The following is a 27,300-nucleotide window of genomic DNA, read 5'->3' as shown; positions in this document are numbered from 1 at the left end:
TTTCACCAATTTAGACTCCCCTGCACACATTTACAATTGTGTGACTTGCACCACCAGCCCTATTGCCTCTGAATTTTTCCTACCACATGTAACTGAAGCAAATCAGAAGCTAGGGAATGAAATCTTAATTTGCGTTTAGCCTTCTTTAAAACCATACAGTAATCACTCTACCATTTAAGACAGCAATCCAGTTAAAATGTTATTTATAATATCCTGCAGACAGCTAATCACCTTTTAAGATGGTTGCTAAGCTCATGCCTCTCCTACAAGGAACCTTGTAGTCGTGTAATTTTTCACCACTAACCATGAATGTCAATGCAGCAGAGAGAGAGATGCAAGTCAGAGGGCAAAAAAGGAAAGTGAATAACCAAGTTTCATACCAGGAATCTTCAATTGTGTTAGTAACTGAATAGAAAGTTTAGTTCCAATTAAGTTATTAAAGTTATTTTAGTTCAAATTATGTTATTGAGTTAAGCTAAAATCTTCTTACCTAATACTACTATTTTGCCCTTCTTTAAGTAATTTGAAAAGCCTGACAACCTCCTTGAGCGGGATTGGGAAAATGGGTACAGAGTGGTTAATGATTTGCCCACTGTCAGAGGCTGGAGTTAGTGTCTGACCTCGGAACAGAAGTTGGGCATCCAGCTCCCTTATAATTTGTTTTGCAACATCTCCCCTCCTAAAATAATGTTCAATTAAGTATTTTCTATTTGTAGGAGCAGATCATTCACCCACATTGTCAACCATGTGCGCTCTCAGGTGCCTAATAAGGTCTGATTGATGCTCAGCCAGCATTCACAGAATTCTTACCGTGTATGGATTCTCTGGTGTTTCTAAAACGTCTGTGCCATGATTGAAGCTTTTCCCACATTCAGTACATAAATAGCATTTCTCCCCTCTCAGTGATCTCTGGCGGATAGGAAGGTACAAGCCCTAACTGCAGTTTTTGCCACATTTAGTACATAAATAAGGTTTCTCTTCCAAGGGGATTCTCTTGTGGTAAATAAAGCATGAGCAATCACTGAAGCTTTCCCCACTTCCACAACATTTATAAGGTCTCTTGTCTATGTTTATTCTCTGGTGCATACTGAGGTGTGAGCTCGGAATTAAACTTTCCCCATACTCATTACAGTCCTAGAGCTTTTCAGCCATGTAGGTCCTCCAATGTTGGACAGCTTTTTTTGAAAGCCAGGCACACTAAAATGGACTAAAAGTCATCCTGCTCTAGAACGGAAAGAGACCCACCTAACTAGGATGCAGTGTTGCTGTGCCCTTTTCAACAGCTGTCACTTTCCACTGCAGAGATGGCACTAAGTGGCAGCTGTTTAATGTTTCACAGCAATTAAAATATTTACAAATGTATTTATAAGTTAATAATGTATGTACACATGCATATGTGGAAAATGAAAACATAAGTGTGTAGAGAGGCATGGACCTTTACATTTAATTGACAGTCTAAGAGATTTGATTTCCAGAGTCCCCACCCCCCTCCCAGACATGTGGGTTGCAAAGCTCTCTTTTCTAGAAGTGAATAAAATAATCAAAAACTAGACTGACAATGGTTTGACCAAGGCACAGCGCAGGCAAGCTTTGTATTAAATTCTTCTGTTCTGCCAGTGCATTTCTACCCAAGCTTGGAATACCTCTAATATTCCAGTACAGGGAGCCTCGTAAACAGATTACTAATTCCAAGTTCTATAACGTGGACTACTACCAGAGACCAAAAAGATATTCTATCTAGATTTTAAGCCAGGACCTTCAGCAATGAAAAGCCAGTGCATTAACCCATTGCACCTCCATGCCCACACAACAGCTGTTCTTAAAACACTGTACATGGTCTTGATCCTATGACACAAAGGCAGACTGCCCCAAAGTTTATCTTTATGCAGGCTCCCAGCTGTTATTGCACTAGTGATCAAATATTAGTCAATTCCAAGTCCTGCCTACTAAGAGCAAAACTATTATGGTAATTGACATCTCAAACCTGTCAAGCATGAGATGTGCTGTTGGGAAATAAATTAGTAAACGCAAAGTGCCAACTTTTGCATAGGCAAGAAAAACTTAAAACCTCAAAGAATTTAGCATTAATTACTTTTCAGCTTTTTCAGAGCACTTTACATGAGAATAAATCACCCAACTGGTCCAGGAGTCGATCACACTCATATCCACACTATCACCAACTTAAGCAATTTATACCAATTTCATCTGCTTCTACAAGAATTAAGTTTAATGTTCCACAGATACAACACGTCATTTGAAAATTAGACAAGTTTCCCATCATTAGTTTCCATGGTTTTCCTTTGGAGTGTGTGTCTGTTTTGCTCAAGCAGTGTTACTATAGCACATTGATGTATTTACAGAGAAGCAGGACAAAAATAGTGAAGCCCCTAAGCTAGCTCTTTTGATAGGAGAGACAAGGATAAATACCACTTATGGTGAAAGAGGAAACTGCAATTATTCATGGTATTGAGCATTCCAAAATTCTTTACTCTGAAAATAGAGTTTGTTATTCAAAATGATGGCTGCAATCAGAAATGAGAATATCTCCACAAAACACTTCCACGTGGAATTTCATTGTCTGAAAATCTAACTGACAATGGTCATAGCTAAATTCCTACGTCAGTAAATTAGATCCTGAAAAAATTTAATCCTGCAGGGATTAAATTAGCTGGCACACAGAAAAATCCACCATAAGTGTAAATTATTCCAATTATTGCTCTGGAAAAAAAAAAAAACCTGACAGTACCAGTTTTCACTGCTAATAAGTAAATGTTAAATGCTAATATAGTGCCTTTCACTGAAGCATCTCCAAGAGCTCTATAAAGGCTGGTATGCATTCAATTTATTTTTTTTTAATCTGTCAGGAAAACTGCAATGTAGAGACATTAAGAGATTTGTCTAGTGTCAAAAAACAAGACAATGGCAGAGTGGGTACTAGCTTCCTGGTCTCCAGGCTCATTGCTACAGCCACAGCTGCTATAAATACTGCTTCCCTGAAGAGTGGTTATAAGGCTGGCAATAGAATTCTAGTAACAAGCAATACAAAAGGAGGAGTAATCAGGAGCCACTACTGGGTTATCCTGGTATGCCATTTCAAGATGCATCTGAACTATATTCAAAGCTACTAGAGGAGGTTAACTTTTCAAAATTGCAGCCTATTTGAGGTAGGGTCTGTGTTTAACCAAATTTGTACAGTGCCCAGTGACACAGAAGCCTGCTACTGATCATGGCATTACCTCAATATCGAACAACAACAACTGCAACAGTTACCAGATATCTTCCCATATCAACCAGAAAACTCTCTAAATTCCAGCTAATAAGCAAGGAGAATTGCATGTTTACGTTGCAACTGAACGCCTGTAGTGGAAACGTGACAAAATACTTCACACCAGCCAGGCTAGAACATAGAACTGGGACTCACTTGGAGTAGAAAGCTCAAAAGAAACACTGCAACATAGCATAGCTTTGCTGCCTACACTGGCCACTGAAACGGTGGGCCTTATTAATGGGGAAGCCCCCACAATAAAAACATTACACATTTTGGGGGCAGCCCAGACACCTAGAAAAAGGAATTTTGCTAGGTTAACTTGAAAATTATTTATGCTGCTAGCCAGTAGCAAACTTCAGGGACACAAGCCAAGACTGGCATTTGAGGTTTATCCAATGGGGAAGCTGACATGGTCGAGTGCAGTGTTTCTCAGGTTTTCGATATCACAGGCTGGCTTACTGCCTTCCTAAACTGTGCCCAGGAGATTTCAGAGACTGGCACTGAGAAACACTGGTTTAGTGCACGTTAATCTACCCTCACTGGGAGGTTATGCATTTAGGAAGAAGATAAAAGTGAAGAGGGTCATGGGTAGGGGTAGCAGTGAAGAATAAAGCCTTGTCTACAACAGGAAATTGAGTGGCATCAGTACCATGGAGTAAGTTATTCTATAATAGCTATTTCAGAAAAGTTCCCCTATAGACACACTATTCAGGAATAATCACTCTGCTCACAAACCAGATTAATTATTCCTAAATAAAAATCACTAATTCCTGAACAGAACATCCACAGGCGGAGCTATTCTGAACACTTATCACAGAATAACTTATTTCACAATAGCTCTGCCAGTCACTTTCCTCATATAGATCCAGCCTAAGAATTTAGGTTAGGCACCTCACATTCTAGATCAGCATTTCTCAAATGTGGCACCAGGGGCTTTTCTTCTGGCCACAGCCTTCTGAGCTGTGATTGGAGAGGGGACCGGGGGGGGGGGGGAGGGGGGAGCAGCAGCCACTCCCTGTTGCTCCTGGATGTGCTGCTGCCTTGGTGTTGGGGCTGTGAGCAGGGATTGGGCCCTGCTCCCCTCTGGAGACATCTGGGGCACAACACTGAAGGAGCAGGCAGCCTGTAAGTTCCCCACCTTCCCAGGAGCGGTGGGGCTCAGGCTTCGGGCTCCAGCCTTGAGGTGGCGGGGCAGCAGGCTCCGGCCACAAAGCGGTGGGCTTCGTTCTTGGGCCCCAGCCCCGCATGGCCTCCCCCACCCACCCAGCCACCCACATCGCCCCAGGTGTTTTGTTTAAGAACAAGACTTGAATTCATGCCCACCCAGAATTTGGGGAAACGTAAGGGACACGAGACCAAGAGGTTAGCTTGTGTTTTAGCCCCTTCCTGCAATGACCCCTACTGGAGAGCACACACCCTCCCAGCTATAACCAACAGGGTACAAATTCATGCACACAGGGCTGTACGCGACAGCCAAGAAATGGGAGGCAAGTGCACAACTACTGTCCACGTTAGCACATTTTTAAGGGTTCTTTACCTCCAGGCCTGTAGACAACATCATCCTCCGTGATGAAGGACGTTATTTCACCACTGTCAGTTCTCTCATAGCGAGATTTCTTCTTCGGCGGCTTCTTTTTATTTTTCTTGGTGGACTCCTCTGTGGTGGCACTGTTGTTGTCATTGTCCTCATCTTCACTGTGGTCACTTTCTGCGTAATTCTTGGCACCTCCTTCCAAAGTGCAACTCCGACGAGGACGGGAGTTTTCGCTCTCTCTCACTTTCTCTCTCTTGTCTCGCTCCCTGTCCCGGTCCCTGTCCCTGTCCTTCTCTTTGTCTTTGTCCTTTTCTTTGTCAGCTGTCATGATTCGCCACGTGCCTTCTTCTGTCCTCTCACGGCTGGGCCTCCGTGAAAGGTAGACAGTAAGCCTGGGCTTCAGTCTTCTGAATTTCTCACTCAAATCCAGGAAAAATTCGACCACTCCAACAACCCCAGCGTTTTAAAGAAGCTCTTGAAAGAAGAAAAAAAGAGAGGTACAATTAATACTCTGAAATCCCTCACAATCCCTCCAGTTCTGAAAATCAAAAAGGAACCTACAAAAATATTTCAGTTTGCATGAGATAAAACTGTAAAATACATGAAGTCCTTTAAAGCAGCTGTTTGATAAGTGAAACACTAGCTTCAAATACCTTGCAGATAGTTTACACAGCAGCTTTCATCCCCAAAAGATCCTCAAAGCTCCTTACAAACTAGACACAAAGATAATTTAATCCACTACTGAAATATAGCTACCTTTGGAGTAGAACATGGTAGGTGTGAGAGCACACAGAGTTTTAGGTCAGAAATGGAACTATACGATTTAGGAAGAGAAAATGTAATTACCAGTATTTGAATCTGACCAAGATATAAGATTTCCCAGCCCCTATTCTCACAAGTACCAGGAAATTTTTAACAAAAGGTCATGATTTCCATTTTACATATCAATCAAACAACAGTACCTTCGGCAGCACAATATCCAACAGAGCTGACACAAAATAAAGAGTACCACCACATCCACTCAACCACAATTCCCAAGTATCTGTTGGGAAGTCTCCCCTTCACGTGTTGAACTAGCCTGACCACACTTAGCTTGCAAGATCCAACGGGCTCACATAATAAGGTGGCAACATGCCCAAAGCTGCTCTTGCGTGCACCATAGGTAGCATACAGCTTTTGGGTTTCTTTTACCAATAATGGAATAGGCAGAGGATGAATAGCAGTATCTCTTCTTCACCAATTACTTTTCTTCTTTACTGAAAAAATAAGCACACCTATCTTGGCCCTTTCATTATTGTAAGCATTACTAGGGTACAGACTGTGTGTTTAGCTTTATTTAAATGCAAGGTTGGATTGGGCAAGTATACTTATTACAACAGTATTTACAAGTGAATAGTATGTGGTAACTCAGAGCTATGAACCAGGATCCTCAAACTGCAAACCAGTCCTTGACAGTGAGTGCACAGAGTTTTACATCCCTCCCCCCAGAAGAAATCCCCCTCTCCTCCCTAAAACCCAAATATCACACCATCACCTAATACCAGTCAATTGAAAGCCTGTAATACAGAACACCGCTACATAAACTAGTCTCCTGTTCTCTCCACTAGGAACCAAGAAATAAATTACCAGTAAATGCCTTTTCTAACACTCAAGTCCAACAATCTGGACTGACAGGTTGTGTGTTACATCTTTGAGTGACAGCCAGCAACACAAACAACAGTGTTAAAATTTTTGGCACCTTCTCTTCTGGAAAGCCTCGAACAGAATTTGCACCAAATGAGGCATCCATAAGCACTTCTTAAAATTATTCAATAGGAGGAATATGAACTACAGTCACTGTTATGCATATGTCATACTATTTTCCTGAAAATATGCTAACTCAAAGGGAGACATTCCAAAGGAGTAGGTCCAAGACAGACAAAAAATTAAAAGATAAGAAACTCTGTATTCCCTAATCTGTCAGTCGAGGGTTATGGGAAGCAATCCACACCACTTAGATATAAAGTCGTCAAGGAAATTAGGAAGGCACCATTGCTTTAAGAACTCTGTGACCAATTGCTGTACCACAAACAAAGGTTACTCAATCTAAAAAGCCTGGAAAGACGTGCAAAGGCTTGCAAAGACAACCGCACTGCTGCCTTGAATCCTCTTCAATGGAGGCTTTTCCTATCCAGCATTCCCAGGACCAGGAGCATCTTCAGTTATGCTAACTTTAGGCATTGTTAAGATAGGATGCAAAGAGGAGTAAGTGTGTGTGATTCTCAAGTACATATTTCTTATCACCAGAATCAAAATCATGATTTAATTCCACTCTAAGTATAAAAGTGTTCCAAGTTAGAGACCCTCAAATCAACCAGTACTTGCCTGCCAATAGCTCCTCATTGACAAAATTACTAACTTCAAAAGATTAATGTCTCAATTTAAGTGAAACCTAGAAGAAACCCCTGCCAAAAATGAAAGACTGTAAAAGGCCAACTTAGCTCTTGTGAATCAAGGTAAAGGGGAATGTACAGCTGCAATTTCACCTTGTCCCACCCTTCTGCCAGAAACTGTTGCCACTAGAAAAATATTTCATTGTTAAAAGGGGACAGTGTGAAATCAAGGCTAACTTCAACTGCTGGAAGGCTGTCACCTTAACAAGAAATTCAAGCTTCAAATATGTAATTTATAGGGATGAGGTTACATCACTCAAGTGACAAAAAAGTACTATTACAAAACAATGGATTTCACAGCGAACAATGTCATTACCTTGAAGGAGGTACAAAAAGGCAGCCACTTGATTCCTTAGGGCTAATCCTTCAAAGTCTCTCAGATGCAGTAAACTGTCAACAACTTGCTCCAACAGACTCATTTCTTCCATATTTGACCTCATAAAAGACATCCCCAAGAAGTGGAGGCAAGTCACCGTTATTTGAAGTCACAAGTAGAGTAAATAGCTGATTTGAGGACCTCTGAATTCCTTCTGGTCAACGAACTACTCAAGTGGAGCCCAAGCTGGGGACACCAAAATCCCATGTTTGTCCTTGTGAATTTTCTTCACTAGTTCATAAAGTCAAAGGTACTGACTGGAGCACACCAGCCCTTGAATAAATGGAATTAAAGAGGCGTTAACACAGATGGCTTCTGGATCTTGGTAGTGTCTGCCCACTTTAATATATTCCTATTCCCCTGGATATAAAAAAGTGTTATGGTCAAGGGGACTAGATGGTTCTCAGGGATACAGAACTTTTACCACTTAGGTTGCCCAATTCAAATCCAGACCAGGATGCTAGTAACGAAGAACTTATCTAGTGGTTTCTTCGTGACAAATAATAAAATAGCAAGGTTAAAAGATGGTAATAAAGATATCCAAGACCCGCCTACACAAGAGCTTTCCACCACTAACAGAGCTGTGACACTGATGAATCATCATCAGTTTTCCTTGTGCATACATGGCCTTTGAAGCCAGTAATGAAAGGAGACTGTGACCAACTGAGGTGGACAAATGACAGTTTCCAAAAAGATATATTCCCTGGTGGATCAGCTGTAGCTTTAAATTATTCCAGCTTGAAAATGTAGCCCATGATACTGACTGCAAGCACGAAATCAGGAGCCTCAAAAGATGCAATGCCCCTTACATTAACCTTCTGAAACTGCTTAAGATTAAGAAAAGGACATTCAGACTTTTAAAAAGTTATTTGAGAAATAGAAAACTGGTTCTGTGCATCTGAAATCTCTTAAAACAAGCTATAATAAATTCTTGTTATTAACTACTACTCCCACCACTGAAAATGCCCAAAGACACAAAATTGCTTTCGCTGGGATGATTCAAGCTAGGGCTTGAATCTGAGGCATTTCCTGAATAAGCCAATCATCCATGTAAGAAATCATTCCAACTCCTTTACTTCTTAAAGCAGTTACCATCATTCTGCCAACACAAGGTGATCTGATGCAAGTCCAAAGAGAAGAGCATAGCAATGAAGATGTCAATTGACCAGAGAAATCAGAGATACCAGTGATGGCAAGGGTCTACAGCAGCATGCTGATAAATATCCTATATGTTGAGAGAGCCTGGATAATTCCCCTGGGTTAACTGCTAAAATAAATTCTTTGTTGATACCATATAAGGTTTATTTTGGGCAACAAACCAATTTAGCCATTTTAAATCCAAACCTGGACTGTTCCCAGGGGCATCTCAGAAACTGTAAAGACAAAGAATAAGCCTCTATAGCACATGATGATACTGATATGATGCCTCTTTAGACAAGAGGCAGTGGAGAGAATAGTTTCTGTATGGTGAAACACTGATGACTATTATAAGAACATAGAGCATACATCAATTTTATTTTGATAGCCTCTCAGGATTGATTAAACCCATCCATCTGCATTCACTCTTATCTACTGGCTCAAACCCCCAAGGACACAATCAGTGAAGGTAAGTATAGATTGGAAGGGAAAAGAAGCCTATGCAAAAACTTGGTTTTTAGAATTTGGTTCCTGTTTCTCTCATCCCTGGGATAAGAGAACACCATCGCCATCTCCCTCTCCTCTAAAACTAGAAGGCTATTTTGATCAAAGATTCGGAGTAAAGATGTATAGTATAAGGAGACAGACCTGTTCTATTTTTGTTTTTAGTCAAATGAGGAAGGGAACATCCATACTACGTATAAATCAGCAAGCAATTACACAACCCACAACCTTACACTGAAAGGTAAGGAAACCAAATGGAATCTCATGCAGAGACATGAAAAACAAAATCTTAAAACAAACAGCAAGTCTTGCCTCCACTGCAGGGATACCCTAATTTAGAGGTATTAAGGTGCCTTGAGTGGCTGCTAAGTTTATATAAGGCCTGAGTCCCACGAGCTAACCAGAAAGGTGCTACCAATTCTTCCCGCTGCTTTAATCCTCAAGCCATTCTAACAAGGCATGTGATGAGCACAAGTATATAGCAGTTTCTAGCTGGGATGTGGCTAGAGCCAATGACCTTTTAAATTCCACCTTCACACATCTGTCAGTAATGCCCTTGCTGACTTCTATAAACAGAGAACCTTTCTTCCCCCAGTGACAAGAGCAGAATCTACTCGCAGGGAAATGTCCCCTAAGACAGACTTATCTGTAGATAACCTATATATTCCCCCCCAGAGCAGATGGCATGCAATTTTGTATCAGGATTAGCCCCAACTTTTATAAATTACATGCTCAACAGCCAAGTGACTGCAAAGCAGCTTTGTCAGCTTTTCCTTCCTCTATCAGGAGTGGAAGCTCATCTTTCACTTAGAAAAAGTCAGCCTCATAACCTCGTCAATATTGATACAGTTTATGGCCCTCTGTATTAAGTTATCTTACAGACTCTGCTGGAGGGTGAGAACCTTCCTCTTCATCCAATGGTGAAAAATACCCATTTGGGGGAAATCTGTTTGACTGACAGGGTTTTTAAGCCAGCACCACCACAGTCCAGCTAGTCAGACACCTGCTGCCAAGATCATGCTGATCTGGGAAGGGGAGATAGATGCCAGAAGCAGGCTTAACAAAACCTGGCTAGTTTTTTCCCCACCGCCCAAGACAAAGAATCTAGGTATCAAGATGCACACATGATTCTGGGTGAGAATGAAAACAGGATTTAAAATCTCACCTAACGATTCAAGGGCCCATGGCTGACAGCAACTAAAGCTTCTCTTAGCAAATTCATCTATGTTTATATTGTCCGTCTCCTGCAGCATTCCAGTCATCTCCTCACCTTTGACTAACGTCATGTCTACACGAGCACTTTTGTCAGTAAAACTTCTGTTGGTCAGGGGATGTAGGGAAAAAAACCAGTCCTGACCAATGTAAGTTTCACTGACAGAAGCACCAGTATGGACAGTGCTATGTCAACATGAGATGCTCTCCCGCCAATATAGCTACCACCACTCGTTGGAGGCGTTTTAATTATGTCAATGGCAGAGAGCTAATCTGGAGACCTTACAGCAGCACAGCATAGATATAGGGTTGCCAACTTTCTATTTGCAGAAAACCAAACACCCTTGCCCCGCCCCCTCTCCCACTCCATCCTCCCTTCCCTCGGTCCGTCGCTCACTCTCCCCCACCCTTGCTCACTTTCACCAGGCTGGGGCAGGGGATTGGGGTGCAAGAGGGGTGAGGGCTCTGGCTGTGGGTTCTGGGGTGGGGCTGGAGATGAGGGGTTTGAGGTGCAGGAGAGGGCTCCAGGCTAGGGTAGGAGATTGGGGTGAGGGCTCCAGATGGGGGTGCAGGCTCCAGGGTGGGGCAGGGGTTTGGAGTGCAGGAGAGGGCTCCAGACTGGGGCAGGGGGCTGGGGTGTGGGAGGGGGCTCCGAGCTGAGACAGGGGGCTGGGGTGTGGGAGGGGATACATGCTCTGGGCTGGGGTGCAGGCTCCAGGGTGGGGCCAAAAATGAGGGGTTCAGGGTGTGGGAGGGGGCTCAGGGCTGGGGCAGCGGTTGGGGCGCAGGAGGAGATTCAGGGCATGGGTTCCGGGCAGCACTTACCTCAGACAGCTCCCAGGAAGCAGCGGGCTGTTAAAAGTCTGGTTGGCGGTGCAGTCAGGCTCCCTACCCAGCTCCACACAACTCCCCGGAAGCTGCAGGCATCTCCCTCCGGCTCCTATGTGGAGGGACGGCCATGGGGCTCTGCGTGCTGCCCATGCCTGCAGGCGCCGCCCCCTCAGCTCCCATTGGCCACGGTTCCTAGCCAATGGGAACTGCTGAGCTGGCACTGGGGGCGGGGACAGTACACAGAATGGCCGTCCCTCCGCCTAGGAGCCAGAGGGAGATGCCAGCAACTTCCCATGAGTCGCAGGAAGCCTGCCTGCGCCACCAACCAGACTTTTAACGGCCTGGTCAGCAGCGCTGACAGGAGCCAGCAGGGTCCCTTTTCGACCAGGCATTCCAGTCGAAAACCGGACACGTGACAACCCTACATAGACATAGCCTAAGGCAGCTGGAGCAGGGGACCAGGAGTAGCCTCAACATTTGAGATTACTGGCTAAATTGCGCCCTAATTGGAAGGTGCAGCTTTATTGGAGGAATGCTTATGCCAGAGCAAGGCTTGAACTGAGTGATTTAACATGACTCACTTTGTAGGAGAACTGGACTCTGAATGAGGGCCAGCAATACACAGAATACAGACCGAACTCGGTCTGGCTGATTGTAAATTACCTTAAGGAACAGGTCAAACCTGCTTCCCACCAGTCTGGGAAAATGCAAAATTATCTACCAAAGAGAGAGAATATGCTGCTCTGCACCTGAGCCAGGCAGAGCAAGAAGAGGGGCATAATCCTATCAGAGGTACTGTACTGGACAGAAGAATACCACCTCTGTGTGACATGCAAAAATGGAGGATACAGAACTTCAACAGGACTGCCTATCTAAGGACTACCCACAAGTAAAGACTGCAGGATCAGTGCCATAGCAAAAAATTTTCATCTCAATATTTTGCTCTAGTTTAATCTAAGTGATATATTTATGGTACAAGTGCTTTGTTGTATGTATAAATATATCACTTAGATTAAACTAGAGAAACATATTGAGATGAAAATCTCCGCATACAGGGCTATTGTTTATTAAAACAGAATGTATTCATATAGGCTTTTTACATACATATGCTTGGACAATCTTTCACATAAAGCAGAGTTTAGCCTAGTTTGCTTGTCCATCTGTAATCTAGTGCAGGAGCTGCCCATCTATATTTTAAGTATTGTTAAAAGGCACATGATGAAAGCCTCTCATAAGCACTGCTCAACATCGTTCCACAAACGGATCACATTTCCTAGGATTCTCACAGAGAACAATTCACAATTTCAAAAATGTGGAGAGGATTAACTGACACCACCATGAAACAATACATCTGTTTTTATTTCTCCATGAAAAAACCCCACCACATTAGAGCAGTCCTAGAATCACTGGATAGATAGAGAGGGGGAATAGTTGTGTAGAAGTAACATGGGAAAACCAGAAGAGTAAGGTAAGGTAAGGCAAGGCAAGAACTACTAGCAATCACCTGATTAAGATTAAACCATGGTTACCCCAGAGCAAACACTTTATAAATTAATCCTTTATTACTTGAACAGTGATTCAAACATCTTTCAAGGTCCTTGGATATTTTATGCCTTTGCAATAAATGTCAACACATTCTCCCCCACACACATGCACCCCTGGCTCCTTAAAAAAAATTTTTTGGAACCGTTACCACAAAAGAATGACAATTTAAAGATGGAAATGGATATCCCATATGGTGATGGAATCGTCTGGCAAAAGAATGGAAAATACTAAGAATGAATTTAAAAATCTCATTTCTAGAATAATGTATATATGTGGATATCTGATTACATATACATCGCACACATTTAACAACTTTTTTTTAAAAAGTCACAGACATCGCCACATTCAGAAACCATGCTGTGGCCCAATCACACTTAACTGAACATACCATGCAAACTGCTCAAAACTAATCTGCTTACTTAACGTTATTCATCTGTCACAGATGTTGCAATGGGTTACGCACTTTTAGCATTTTATACATAATTATGCTTGGATGATATGGAATCCATAAAACTAACTCCATTACAAGAATATAATGTGCCCTGGTTTTTTGTTCTCTAAAGTAAACTGTGCTAATACATCACATATATTGCCAAAACCAGTAATTACACAGATGTTTAAAGCTGGATTAGGACAGTAGAAGTAAATACATTGAAAAACTTAGTGGTTTTTGGCAAGCTCTATGGCTTGGGTTTGCAGTAATTTTACTCACTGGCAGCTTCACTCCCACTGTACACAACAACCGTCAAAGCAGCTGCTTCTGTCGTCATACAACAGAAAAACTCATATTATAGCACCACAGGGCAAAGAGTATTAATTGCCTATGATACCAACTTACCGCCTCATCCACAGGGAATTTCCTAGAGACTAACTGGTCAAAGAACTACAGTATAGGCTAATGGAGAGCATCCACATTCCAGCAACAGAGAGGTGTACAAAGAAAAAGGAAAGAACTGTTTTTGCATTAAAAAAAAATCAGAATTTCTCAAGCAAGAATGGATTTAACCCTACAACTGGAACATAACATTGTAAGATTTTGATAGTCATGACACCAGTCTGTGTTTAGGCAAATTAGTTATATATACACACAGTCAGATAACTCCATTTATCCCCATTCTGTTCTGTCACACATAAAGGAAAGCTGAAGAAGGGAACAGGCGTTCCGCTCTGGAATGCTGCTCAGAGCCTGTTTCATTATAGAGTAACCCCTGATACGAATGAATTCCCAGAAGACAGATTGAGACCCTGGTTAATCATGCTCAACACCATACAGCATAGTCCAAAGCACACAAAGTCATACTGAAGTTTGCAGAACGTTCCAGGGTTCAACCTAACTAGCAACTAAGCTTATCCAAAGTGCACAATGGGAAAACATGGGGGAGGACTCTTTCCGACCCCTCAGTGTAATTACAACACAAATTTATGATAAAAAAAGCAGCACCAGAGCCTCACCTTTAATCCAAGTGAACAATACACAGCATGCAAACAATAGAAATGGGGGTCAGCATGCCTACTTGAGCCACAGACAAATAAACTACTAGAATGCACAAGGGTGCTAATTCAAGACAAAACTGAGCCTGTCTTTGCAGACAAGATGTTAAGTACCTGATGGGAGTAAAGCCCCATTAGCCCAAAACTGAATGTGTCAAGCCTCACCCAACCCCGGTGTGTTATTTTTCAAATGGCTGGGCCCTTTTGGATCAGTATGATTCACTTTAAATGACTTAACATATTATACTATAGCGTTTGTTCAACCTCAGTCAGGCAAATGTTGCCCATAAAACCTACTCAATTATAGATACCAGCTGCTTGGAAAATCCCAGAAACTGACCACAACTGTTATGTGTGTAGCTAAAGAAATGTTATTACAGCTCACCAATCACATGGCTGTCGCCAAAAAAGCAACACAGACACTTCCCTAACAGTGGTCTTTCAACATCAACAGACTAGCATGAACTTTAAAAAAAAAAAAAAAAGTATCTTTAAGTGTGGACAGGCACAGACAGGCTTGTTTGAATGCTGTGGGGATTTAAAAGCCAACTTTGCTAAACTGATGTTAGGAAAGGAAGATAAAATGTCTGAGACTTCGGGATATCAAAGACTTAAAAGTCTAAAAATACACCCAAGCCTTGTTTAACCAAACAAAAGCTTCAGAGTTGTTTAGAATCACACCAGCATTTTAGAAATGAGGAGGAGGAGATAGAGGCAGGCCAGACCTATACTAGGAACACTTTGCCAGTATGGCTGTATTGGTAAAACACTCCTCATATGGATGCAACTTATGCCAACAAAATAGCACTTTTGCTGATATAGCTTTTACCAGCCCCAGTACCACCACCAAGTGTCCCAAGGAAAATAAGCTAAGCTGGCAAAAGCGCACTTTTGCCACTAAAACTGCATCTACACTAGGGACTTCTGCTGGCACAGCAGTGTTCGTCAGGCATCACACCTCTTCACACCCGACACAGCTATGCCAGCAAAAATTTGTAGTACAAAATTGGCCTTAGAAAGAGGGTGCAAGAGCTAATTATTTTTCATGCAGCTTTCTTTAAAAAGCATTTACTGGGAGCACCAAAAATGTTCCTTTGGAATCACTCTGTTCTCATGGATAAAAATACAGTTCAACCACTTTTGTAGATTTTGTTTTGCTTTTTAAACCATCATATGCATATTTTAAAGGGCATAATTTTCACTCGGACCTTAGTGGTGCCAAACCATAAATATATACCTAGAAAAAAGCCTTAAGGAATTTATTGGAAAGAGTAGTTACTGCACATGCAAATGTATTTGCATATGTGTTTATTTAGATTTTAATCAAAAAGCTTGTTGGCACCTATCTTATATGTTAAAACACACAATACGATACAAAGGACTGCTCAACGCACCATGACACAAACTAATAGGAAGAAGGTAAACTAAACACAAATCCTTCCAATTCTCAGTCATCAGAATTCTGCAAGGGAAAAAAAAACATGTTTTACAGGATGTCCAGATGCTTAAAATCCACTTGGAAAACCTGAATATCTGATCCATCTAAAATAAAAACACCCCCCAAATAAGAACTTAACATGGAGTAAGTGACTGCAACATTTCTACTTTTAGTCAGAATGGTCTGACACTGGCCACTCCATTGGCTCAGTGCTTTGAAAATATTACCCTGAGAGTCCTCTATTCCTTTCCCAATTCTGCCACTGGCTTATTATGTGACCTTAGGCAAATCAGCCTCTGTGCCCATATTTACTCATCTGCTAAATACTACTTATCTATCTCACAAGTGTGTTTGAACTTTAACTTGTTTTCAAGATTGCTTTGAAACCCTTAGATGAAAGGCATACAGTAAGGGCAGTTTTAACAACACTACCATGTGACCGGAAAATGATTTTCCAAGCCTATGTTCCTGCTTCCCAAGTTTCAATTCCAGACTCTTACTGCCAGGCTGGGAGCATTGCAGAAGTAATACAGCAATTAAAACCCCAAGAAAGGCTAAGGAAAAAAATGAATGCCTTACATTGCAGTGTATGAGCAGCCCAGGTTAAGTCCTGACCTTGAAAGCACTTATGCGCACACACACAACTTTATTCATGGAGGCAGTCCTATTGATGTCAACAGGACTATTCCTGTGAGTAAAAGGTTACATACGTGCGTAAGTGTTTGCAGGATTGGGAAATGAAAGACTAAATTTAAAGGTCTGGGGGAGGGGTAAAAATTGTGAGATTTCACCCTCGTGAAAGAGGAGAGATTAATCAAACAAACAGCATCTCTTGGAGTCTTTTATTGTCAAAGTCTTTATTCTTTGAGACCCTCAACTTGAAAGACTGCATTTATGTGTACAATTGTTAAAGGAAACCTACAGTATATCTAGGAGAGAGATTAGAGAAAACTATCTCCCCCCATCCCTCTTTGCTTTGCACACCTGGGAGCACTTAGTGACAAGTTATTTTTGTATTTTGTTGGCCATTTGACACATCTTTCACCGCCTTGGCAGTCAGTCGTTCACATGCAGGCTCTATCCTAGAACACGCAAACAGCATTTACAGAAACAGCACCAGGCGACTGAAAACAAAGAGGCAAAAGGATTGGGCCCAAAAAAGACTGGTGATGCTGTTCCTGGGCCCTTCCAAAAAGACATTCTTAAACATAGCAGGGGAGTAGAAAACCATTGTGGCCATTTTTATATTGAAAAAAAAAATCTGGATTTTTTTTTTCCATCAGAAGAGTGATTTTTAAAGGTGAGTCAATTCCCCAAAACTCATGTTGATAGTATTTCTTTAAATAATAATCTTCCCAGGAAGAGACCCCATGTCACAAGTTTCAAACAAGATCATTTTTATAGCATAAAAAAATAACTGAATGTAGCATTTATAATAGAAGTGCGGATGTGGTGTTCCAACAGAGCCATAACAGATACGGCTAAGGCTTTTATTACCTAAAAGCTATAAATATTTAACAAGACAACCAAGCCAAAATCTGTTTGGATGAGCACTTGCTAGAATGAAGCATGTGGAAAATTTTCTTTCCTATCTCTTGGAAAGAGATAGAGCTGTCTACAAGTTCAAGGAACAATCAAATATTCTTATGCTTGTTAAAACAGAAGTGCTCCAGAGCTGCAAATGGATATTAGTTCACAAGTCTGTGAGGATGACAGGCGGGGGGACATTGGCGCCAAAATCACCAGTGAAAAGAAAGATCTAGAGGCAGCTGCTACGGTGATCAGAACACTGCTTCAACTAGAGAATTCTGCCATTCGTTATTGTTGTTGTTCCATGTACATGAAATGCTTGCAAAGTGCTGTTTTCAATCGCTCACAGGTTTCCAGTACAGTTACAACTGCACCTGCTTCAGCCAAGTCTCAAGAATGCCTCTGCCCGAGGAGTTTAATTTGAACTATTTCAGTGCAAGTAAAGCAGAAAGCCCAGGTACTGCAGCCAGATCGAGTCTCTCAACAAAGTCCTGCCTTTTTCCTCTTCATCCTTCACTCATAGTACAGACAGCTCAGAGCAGTGGCTGTCTCCTGGCAATGTCTGAATACAAGGGTTCCAGACAGGCCTGAGAGAAGCACAGACAATATTCAATTCTGCTCAGTACTGCTCTCATTTTCCAGGCAAGCCCGAAGAGCCAAGTAGTAGGTTAGCCTCTGTTCCCCTAATACTCCCTCCCCCTGCCCTGCCCCAAGTAACTGAAGACACAAGGTGGCTTAATTAAATCTTTATTTTAAATAAAATTAAAAATAAACTCTAGAACTCAGCACATCTGTGCCTCAAAAAAAAGTCACAGAAAACAAACATGAACAGGCCCACAAGCACAGACTAAGAATTTAATAGCATTAAATCAATAAAGCAACAGACATATTTTATTGGAATCTGGGGCTTCCTTGGCAGTGAGGTGGCTGCATCTACCTTTCCCCCCGAGACCTGGAAGAGAGAAAATAGGTAAGGGGACATTTGTCAAAATACATACATAAAGGCAAAGCTTCAGCCCCACATGTACTCAAGTAAAACCTAGCTCTCTACTTACCACCCCCACAGCACTATAGTGGTCACCAGGTTCTCACAGAGGACTAGTATGTCCCTATTGTTCTCCAGGAAGTCATTGCAGGAAGAGAGAGGAGAGGGAAGCTGTTTGGACCAGAAGGAATCACCTGAATGAATGTCCTCTTCTGGGATCCCAGCCTGGACTGTTTCCATACCTACATCCTAGAGGAAGCACACAAGAAGGAAACAGTTCAGCAACACCACATTAGAGACTACAGAGGAAGAATAATAAATCGCAAAAATATTTTGTCAACAGCATGCCCCTTACCTCCTCAAGCACCATCACCTGAATATAGCGATGATGGGAATAGACTCAAGATCAAAGTCTTTCCTGCAATGATATAACTGCAGCTGATGACCTTTACTGTGGCATCTGCATACTGTTACATTAGGGTGTAGACCTTGCCTCTCAACACATGAGGATCCATGGATAGGACAGAACACTTGAAAGCAATCATTAGACCTAATCTAATACAGTATAACATTAACAGGGACAAAGAGATTTTATTACATATATGTCTGACAGGCACAAACTGTACAGATATTATCTACAATGCATTGTGCTGCCTAGAAGGCATCTCCTACCATGCCAAGTTCCAGGAAGCTATGCTTGGAATTCAGGTTCCACAATGCACTAGTACCTAAATTTATGGACATGCTGCACCAGTTTAAACAACTGGGCTGGCTTATGTAGGCACACTGAACTGACAAGTGTAAATCATGCTCAGATGTTTGGCTGAAGCTTTTACATTTGCAGTGGTCAATCCTAGAGCAGAGATGGACCTGAACAATCAGTGTGTGTAGTGAAGGGAGCCTCCTTCGTGTATCATGGAGTAAGGGTATTAAAATACTGAAGAGATTTATTAGGAAGACACCAGTGACTCCCCTAGTGAAGAATCAGCGCTGGCCCTGTTGGGTACAAGTCATCATCTGTGAGGAAAAGGTGTGTTCCCAAATAGGGAAACCACAGGTATCAAAAGCTTGAAACGGGATCCTGTTCCTGATCCAGTCAGCTTGGAAAGGTTACCTCTATTTGAGCAAACCAGCTAGACTGTAGCTGTGTGAAGTCAAGACCTCCTGGTAGCAGACAATACCCATGCCCCAGAAAATAATTCCACTTTAAAAAAATTAATCAATTCCAAACAAATGGTAGAACAAAAGGAGTTTCATTCGATATAAATTAATGTTTTAGGCAATTATCTTGGTGCAATAAGCTTGCCTCATGTGAAACCAGGTAGGCGTAATTTGGCCTAGACCTACGTAAGAAAGAAATTAGATTAAATAAAGTTGAGAAGCAAAAACAGATGCTAAGTTTTTATAAATCCCCAATATCATTCATTGACTGGGTCTTTTTTCAACATTTTGCACAGGTTAGAAAAGAAGTATCTCCGCTTATCTTAAAAATCAGTCTTCTATCCAGGTCTATGTACCAAGATGTTGCTTTGTCTCTGGAGAGCCATCAGCTAGAATAACCAGATCTGGACAGTTGCAAATTAACATTGCAAAATTGCAGTGAACACTGAGCTAAACAGAGTTTTCCAGTTATTTGATCTATACACCTGGAAATCATTATCAGCGGGAAAGGCATACATGTCACCTCTTTGCACATTAATTCCAGCTAAGAGGTTTATGTGCTTAAAGAGTCAGGTTTTAAAGATAATGTGAAAGCAAGTCCAACAGAAATAATATGAGCTAGTAATATCAAGGCAACTAAGCATACAAAGTAACTAACAATATGGAGACGAGATCCCTTTTTTCTTTAAATGAGCCAGACGTAAATCTTTTAACAAGATTTGTATCGGTCATGTGTTACCAGTCTTAAACACAACAGGACCATTCTTCTGTAAGCTTTTAGTCTCCTACTGCAAGATAAAAAGCCACTGTGTTGAGCAAATGCCAGATTAAAAGAGGTGTGATGCAACTAGAGTTCCTTTGACAAAACTCACCTAATTTTTTGATCAAGGAAGAATTAAAAGTTTACACTTTCAAAATAAGGCATCTAAAGGATTAAACAAACCAAAATGGATGAAGTCTTTATTTTAGGTTTAAAAAACAAATATTTTTATAAAAAATTAGAGGCCCTTCAGATTATCTGCAAAATATGAGCATTGCACGATTGAACACCAGAGACAGAGTATCTTAAACTGCAACAGGCAAATGAAGGCTAAAATGCTAAATGGTAAGTACAAAAAATGCAGCATTAGCACTGGATTTCCAACAAAAACACACTGCCTGCCTCCAGTGCACAAAGGAGTAGCTCCTAAACATCTTACATTTTGAAAAATTCCACCTTTGATTATAAAGCTGATTAGCAGCATGGGCTGATTAGCAGCATGAAACTAAGCTGCCTTTTTTTTTTTTTTTTTTAAATGAGACATGGATTCCTCCCTTCTCCCTCCTTTTCTCCACAGATTTAACTTCATTTGAAACCCTGCATCTTACATTTTCAAGAGTGACTAGTGATTTTTGGGTGCTTTTCATTTTAAAAAGGGGGATGATTTTCGAACCAGATACTCATCACTTTTTCTGTAAATTAAGCAGGCCCCCCTTTAGGGTGTCTCAAATTGGACACCCAACTCTATTTTGACATTTTAGTCCCACAAGTTGTGATGGGGCCAAATTCCACTACAGTCAATCAATACTTGGGAAGAATCTGGCATAGAATTTCTGAAGTAGACATTCTCCAATATGGTTTTCTTAACAGATTGCCAGTTACGGAGCACAAATATTGGCCTCGTTGTCAAGAGTCGCTCAGGGATAAGAAGGTAAAAAGTGACTTCTGCAAACAATTTTGCTTCTACTGCATTAGGTTCTCTGTTTGGCAAAATAAGTATGAATTTAAGGCTGCAAGTGCTAAAGAAAAGTTTGACAATTGCTTCTCACCCCTTAAATTTAATATTCCTACAATAGTATTGCCTGGCTCTCCAACCAGCCAAACTGTTCTATAACAGAGACTTTTAAGTATACAGACATATGCAAAATCTTCATTACAGCAGGACTAGTAATGATCCTACACCTAATGTGAAACTTGTTTAAGCTGTTTTGCCATTTTAAACCTTGATTTCTCCAGGTTTACTATCATTTTGGACTGCATCAGGCAGAAACTTGGAATGCAAGTAGTTGGCAGGGATGGAGTTTATGATTTTTTTAAAAAATAATTATTTTAATATGCTGTAAGATGACTTTTTTTCTAGTAATGAAGCAGGAAAAAGCAGGTTTTAAAACACATTAATGAAGACCAGGTTATGAATGTGAATACATAGTGATGTCAATTCATGTTCTGATATCAAAAATGAAAAGGAAAATATGTCCAATTTACACAACCATACCAACAAACAATTACGTATGCAGTGTTGTTATAGTCATGTCAGTCCCAGGATATTAGACAGACAAGATGGGTGAGGTAGTTATCTTATATTGGACCAACTTCTGTTGGTGAAAGCGACAAGCTTTCGAGTCACATACAGCTCTTCTTCAGGTCTCTGAGTAAGTTTTCCAGACCTGAAGAAAAGCTTTGTGTAAACTCGAAAGCTTGTCTTTCTCAGCGACAGAAGTTGGTACAATATAAGATATTACCTCACACACCTTGCATGTCTAACAGTTGTGTCAGACAGACATGACTGAAAAGAAAAACAAAATCTTATGCCTGCCACAAGTCTCGTATATACTCAGTACAGCAGCATCAGCTTTTTCAGAAGGCCTCTCAATAAGAGATTGTAAGCTCTTTGGGGCAGGCAATCTGAATTATCTTCATTCTGTAAAATGTGGTGTACGTTCATAATCACAAATATCTTAAATGTCTAATTATTGAAAAGCACTATGTGCCTTTGGGTTGTGCCCGCTTGAGCTGGTCTTTAGTAAAGTACAAGGGATGAATAAAATTTAACCACATGCACAGCTGTAGCTACATCAGTGAAATCCAAGATTATTTATGAATATTACTGTGATGAGTTAATTTGAACTTAATCAGACATACATGTGGCCTTTTATTCCTGCTTTAAAATAATGCAAAAGAACCAAACAGGCTCTAATTTTGTCAAGTCAGTATTGAGGGGATTGTTTTTATACCCTTTGATCTGACCAGTTCAGTTTTGTTCTCTTTAACCAGCTAGAAATAAGGACTCCACTGGGAGAGAACTGTTGGCTATGAAATGCAGCTTTATGCATCAGCACTTGTAAGATATAAAAGAGAAACGTAATTACATTGTCCTTTTATGTCTTCCCACCTATCCAGTCATCTTTGGAGAGGGGCAAGGACAGTCTGAGAAGCATAAAAGGTCACTTGGCAAAGCACAAGACTGGTTGTCAGGATGCTAGGGTTCCACTCCCAGCTTCGCCACAGACTTCTTGGGTTAATTTGAACAAGTAATTTCACATGTGCTTCAGTTTCCCTAGTAGGCCAGAGAAAAGCTCCACAGACTTAAAGAGCTGCTTCTTGGAACAGGAACTGGTCTGATAAGGAATGGGTTTATTGATGTTTACAGTACGTGAGCAAATAAGGGACTTATTTTAACATAAACATCCCAGTAATGTAAAATATGAATACTAAGTCTGTAAGACCTTAAAGACTGAGGCAAAAAAATGCTCTCTCTGCACTATTAACTTGTCCTCTTGTGCTTAGGTAGGACACTGCACACAGTTTAGCTTCATGCTGTACAATGTACAATTACATACAAAAAAACTATTTTAAAAGAACATTATTTAGGTTTTAAAGTCAAGCACTCCAAAGCGAAGGATGGCCAAACTTATGGTTTCCCCGTGCAGACTTATTTCTGTCCCTTTGTGCACTGAATGAGACCCCGGTCCTGTGGAAAAAATAGTAGATGATCATGTAATCAAAGACTGTGATAATGCATATACACAAAGAAATAGAATTGTGTGCATGTCAGGAGCTGTCCATGAGTTAATGAGAGCACAGACAGATGAATGAAGAGAGGAAAGTAAACCATGCCCTGCGTCTTCAGCAATAAGGGGAATCTGCTCTGCAAAAAGTGTTCAGGTGAGTGTGGGGAGCCTTTATTCTGAAGACCTGATAGCATTTCTATATAGGAAACTCTTAAAGAGAAGAGCAACAGGACGTGTTGAAACTTGCTCAAGAACATCCCGTGTTCTATTTACCAGCAGGTCAAAAGGAGTACTAACAGCTGTGAAAGGGGAAAAAGGGAAGATCTGGCTACTGCCCTCTTTCCAATGGTGAATATTCATTATAGGACTTGAAAAAAAGTTTCAACTGGCTGCAGATCAGTAAGCAACTAAGTTGCAACCACTGGTTTAACCTTGGACCATGAAGAAACAACGGGAGCTGTTGTCTTTACAGCAGATGGGCACATTCTCAGGTAGGAGAGGAACATTTGCAGGGCCAGAATGAAACGTGGCTTCAAAGGCCTTAGGCTGTGTCTACACTAGCAAGTTTACAGTGGCACAGCTCTACCAATGCACGTGTGCCGCTGTAAGATCGCTCATGTAGCTGCTCTATGCAGCTAATAATAAAACCACCTCCACAAACAGCGGTAGCTATCTCAGCGGGAGAGGCTCTCCTGCCAACATAGCACTATGCACACTACCACTTATGCTGGCAAAACTTATGTCGCTCAAAGTGTATGTTTTATTCACACCCCTGAGCGATACAAGTGGTAGTATAGACACGGCTCTAGTTAAGAAGGATGTTCAGTCTGCCATGAAAAATAAGAGCAAGGTAACCATTCCTCAACTGAAAAGTTAGTCATATACACGGAAGGTTTTCCTGGCTCCTTCAACGCCATTGAAAGAAATATTCCTCAGCACCTCTGGGGTTTGCAGACCCAGGTAAAACAGATGCTTTTTATTATAGAGTTTAACCATTCAGAGCCCTGAGAACATGGAGGAAAACAGACTTTTACTGTCTGTTGCTCTGGAGAAAAAGAGTATTTAATTTCCTTTTCCTTAGCCCATGGTCTCTAAGGCCATGGCTACACTACGAAAATACTCAGATTTTACAGAAGTCGATTTTTGGGAACAGATTGTATAAAGTCAAGTGCATGCGTCCACACTAAGCACATTAATTCAGCGGCGTGTGTCCACAGTACCGTGGCAAGAGTCGACATTCCGAGCGGTGCACTGTGGGTAGCTATCCCACAGTTCCCGCAGTCCCTGCTGCCCACTGGAATTCTGGGCTGAACTCCCAATGCCTGAAGGGGCCAAAAATTTGCCACGGGTGGTTATGGTAAATGTCATCAGTCAACCCTCCCTCCCTCCATGAAAGCAACAGCAGACATTTTGCGCCCTTTTCCCTGGATTGCCTGAGCAGATGCCATAGCATGGCAAGCATGGAGCCCGTTCAGCTCACCGCAGCACTTATGACCATTGTAAACACCTCGTGTATTATCATCCAGTTTATGCAGCACCAGTACCTGAAAAAAACAGGCAAGGAGGAGACGGCAGTGCGGTGATGAGGACATGAACAGATTTCTCTAAAACCGCAGTCTCCAGCAATTTGGAGATCATGGTGTTACTGGGGCAGGCTCATGCCGTGGAACGCCGATTGTGGGCACAGGAAACAAGCAGAGTGGTGGGACCGCATAGTGTTGCAGGTTAGGGATGATTCCCAGTGGCTCCGAAACTTTTGCATGCATAAGGACACTTTCATGGAACTTTGTGACTTGCTTTCCACTGCCCTGAAGTGCAAGAATACCAAGATGAGAGCAGCCCTCACAGTTTACAAGCGAGTGGCAATAGCCCTGGGGAAGCTTGCAACGCCAGACACCTACCGGTCAGTCAGGAATCAATTTGGAGTGGGAAAATCTACTGTGGGGGTTGCTGTGATGCAAGTAGCCAATGCAATCATTGAGCTGCTTCTATCAAAGGTAGTGACTCTGGGAAATGTGCAGGTCATACTAGATGGATTTGCTACAATGGGATTCCCTAACTGTGGTGGGACTATAGACGGAATGCATATCCCTATCTTGGGACTGGACCACCAGGGCAGCCAGTACATAAACCGCAAGGGGTACTTTTCAATGGTGCTGCAAGCACTGGTGGATCACAAGGCACATTTCACCAACATCAACATGGGATGGCCGGGAACGGTTCATGACGCTCGCGTCTTCAGGAACTCTGGTCTGTTTAAACGGCTGCAGAATGGGATTTACTTCCCAGACCGGAAAATAACAGTTGGGGATGTTGAAATGCCTATAGTTATCCTTGGGGACCCACCCTACCCCTTAATGCCCTGGCTCATGAAGCCGTACACAGGCACCCTGGACTGGAGTAAGGAGCTGTTCAACTATAGGCTGAGCAAGCGCAGAATGGTGGTAGAGTGTGCATTTGGATGTTTAAAGGGTCGCTGGCGCAGTTTACTGACTCGCTCAGACCTCAGCAAAACCAGTATTCCCATTGTTATTGCTGCTTGCTGTGTGCTCCACAATCTCTGTGAGAGTAAGGGGGAGATGTTTATGGAGGGGTGGGAGGTTGAGGCAAATCGCGTGGCCGCTGAATACATGTAGCCAGACACCATGGCGGTTAGAAAAGCATAGCAGGAAGCGCTGCGCATCAGAGAAGCTTTGAAAACCAGTTTCATGACTGGCTAGGGTACTATGTGACACTTCTGTTTGTTTCTCCTTGATGAAAACCTGCCCCCTTGGTTGCCTCTAAATTCCCTGTAAGCCACCCGTCCTCCCCCCTTCGATCACAGCTTGCTTGCAAAGGAAATAAAGTCACTATCATTTAAAAAATATCTATTCTTTATTAACTGATTATAAAAATAGGGAGATAACTCACAAGGTAGCCCAGGTGGGGTGTGGGAGGAGGGAAGGAAAAGGCCACTTTAAAACTTCTTGAATGACAGCCTTCTGTTGCTTGGGCTGTCCACTGGGGTGGAGTGGTTGGGTGCCCAGAGCCTCCCCCTGCGTTCTTGGGAGTCTGGATGAGGAGGCTATGGAACTTGGGGAGGAGGGAGGACGGTTAAACAGGGGCTGCAGCAGCAGTCTGTGATCCTGCTGCCGTTCATGAACCTCCACCAGACGCCAGATCATGTCCGTTTGATCCTGCAGTAGCCCCAGCGTTGCCTCGTGCCTCCTCTGATCTTCCTGTCACCACCTCTCCTCACGTTCATCAGCCACTTTCCTGTACTCTGCTATTGTGTCCCTACACACATTCTGTTGAGCTCTGTCAGTGCCGGACGACTGCATGAGCTCAGAGAACATTTCATCGCGCGTGCATTTTTTTTTGCCACCTTATCTGAGATAGCCTTTGGGACGGAGGAGGGAGGCTTAAAACATTTGCAGCTGCTGGAGAAAAAAAAAGGGAGTGAAGTATTTAAAAAGATACATTTTACAGAACAATGGCTATACTCTTTCACAATGAACAACACTATTCACATTACAGAGCACAAGTGATTTTGGTACAAGGTCGCATTTTGCATCTTATATTGAGTGCCTGCGGCTTTGGTGTTAGAGATCACACACGCGGGGCCGGGCAACAGAATGCGGCTTGCAGGCGGCCATGGAAGCCGTAGTCTTTCGGCTTCTGCAACCTTCATAACAGCCCCCTCCTCTCCCATACCAAGAAAAGCACGTTGAGTTGACCATTTAGTTCTGCGGTTTTCCTGTTAACGTGCAGCAGCAGAAACCAAACTAGGCCCCCCCCCCATCCAATTCTCTGGGATGATTGCTTTACCCCTCACCCCACCGCGTGGCTGGTATCAGGGAAGATCCCTGCTAGCCAAACGCCAACAGCTCAATGCTCCCCCTCCCCCTCTGCGTGGCTAACTGTGAGGAGGATTTCTTTTCAGCCACAGGCAAACAGCCCAGTAGGAACGGCCACTTCTGAATGTCCCCTTAATTAAATTCCCCTATTTCAACCAGGTTACCATAAACAATATCACTCTCTTGAGTATAACACAGAGAGATAAAGAACGGATGTTTCTTGAATGCCAGCAAACACCGGGACCATAC

General features: G+C 42.2%; 1 protein-coding gene across 5 annotated transcripts in view; it reads right to left on the bottom strand.

The window, feature by feature from the left end:
- Positions 1-27,300, bottom strand: part of RERE (arginine-glutamic acid dipeptide repeats) — a 406,322-nt gene that overhangs the window by 269,649 nt on the left and 109,373 nt on the right. For all 5 annotated transcript variants that reach the window (XM_077837606.1, XM_077837604.1, XM_077837607.1 and 2 more), the window contains exon 2: positions 4,806-5,276. In XM_077837606.1, coding sequence (XP_077693732.1) covers positions 4,806-5,130 — 325 coding nt within the window. In that variant the 5' untranslated portion in view covers positions 5,131-5,276. The remainder of the gene's footprint in view (positions 1-4,805; positions 5,277-27,300) is intronic.

This window comes from Eretmochelys imbricata, chromosome 18 (genome assembly GCF_965152235.1).
Source record: "Eretmochelys imbricata isolate rEreImb1 chromosome 18, rEreImb1.hap1, whole genome shotgun sequence".
Classification (NCBI taxonomy): domain Eukaryota; kingdom Metazoa; phylum Chordata; order Testudines; family Cheloniidae; genus Eretmochelys; species Eretmochelys imbricata.
Note: the sequence above shows the minus strand (reverse complement) of the source record. Positions and strands in the feature narration are given on the sequence as shown.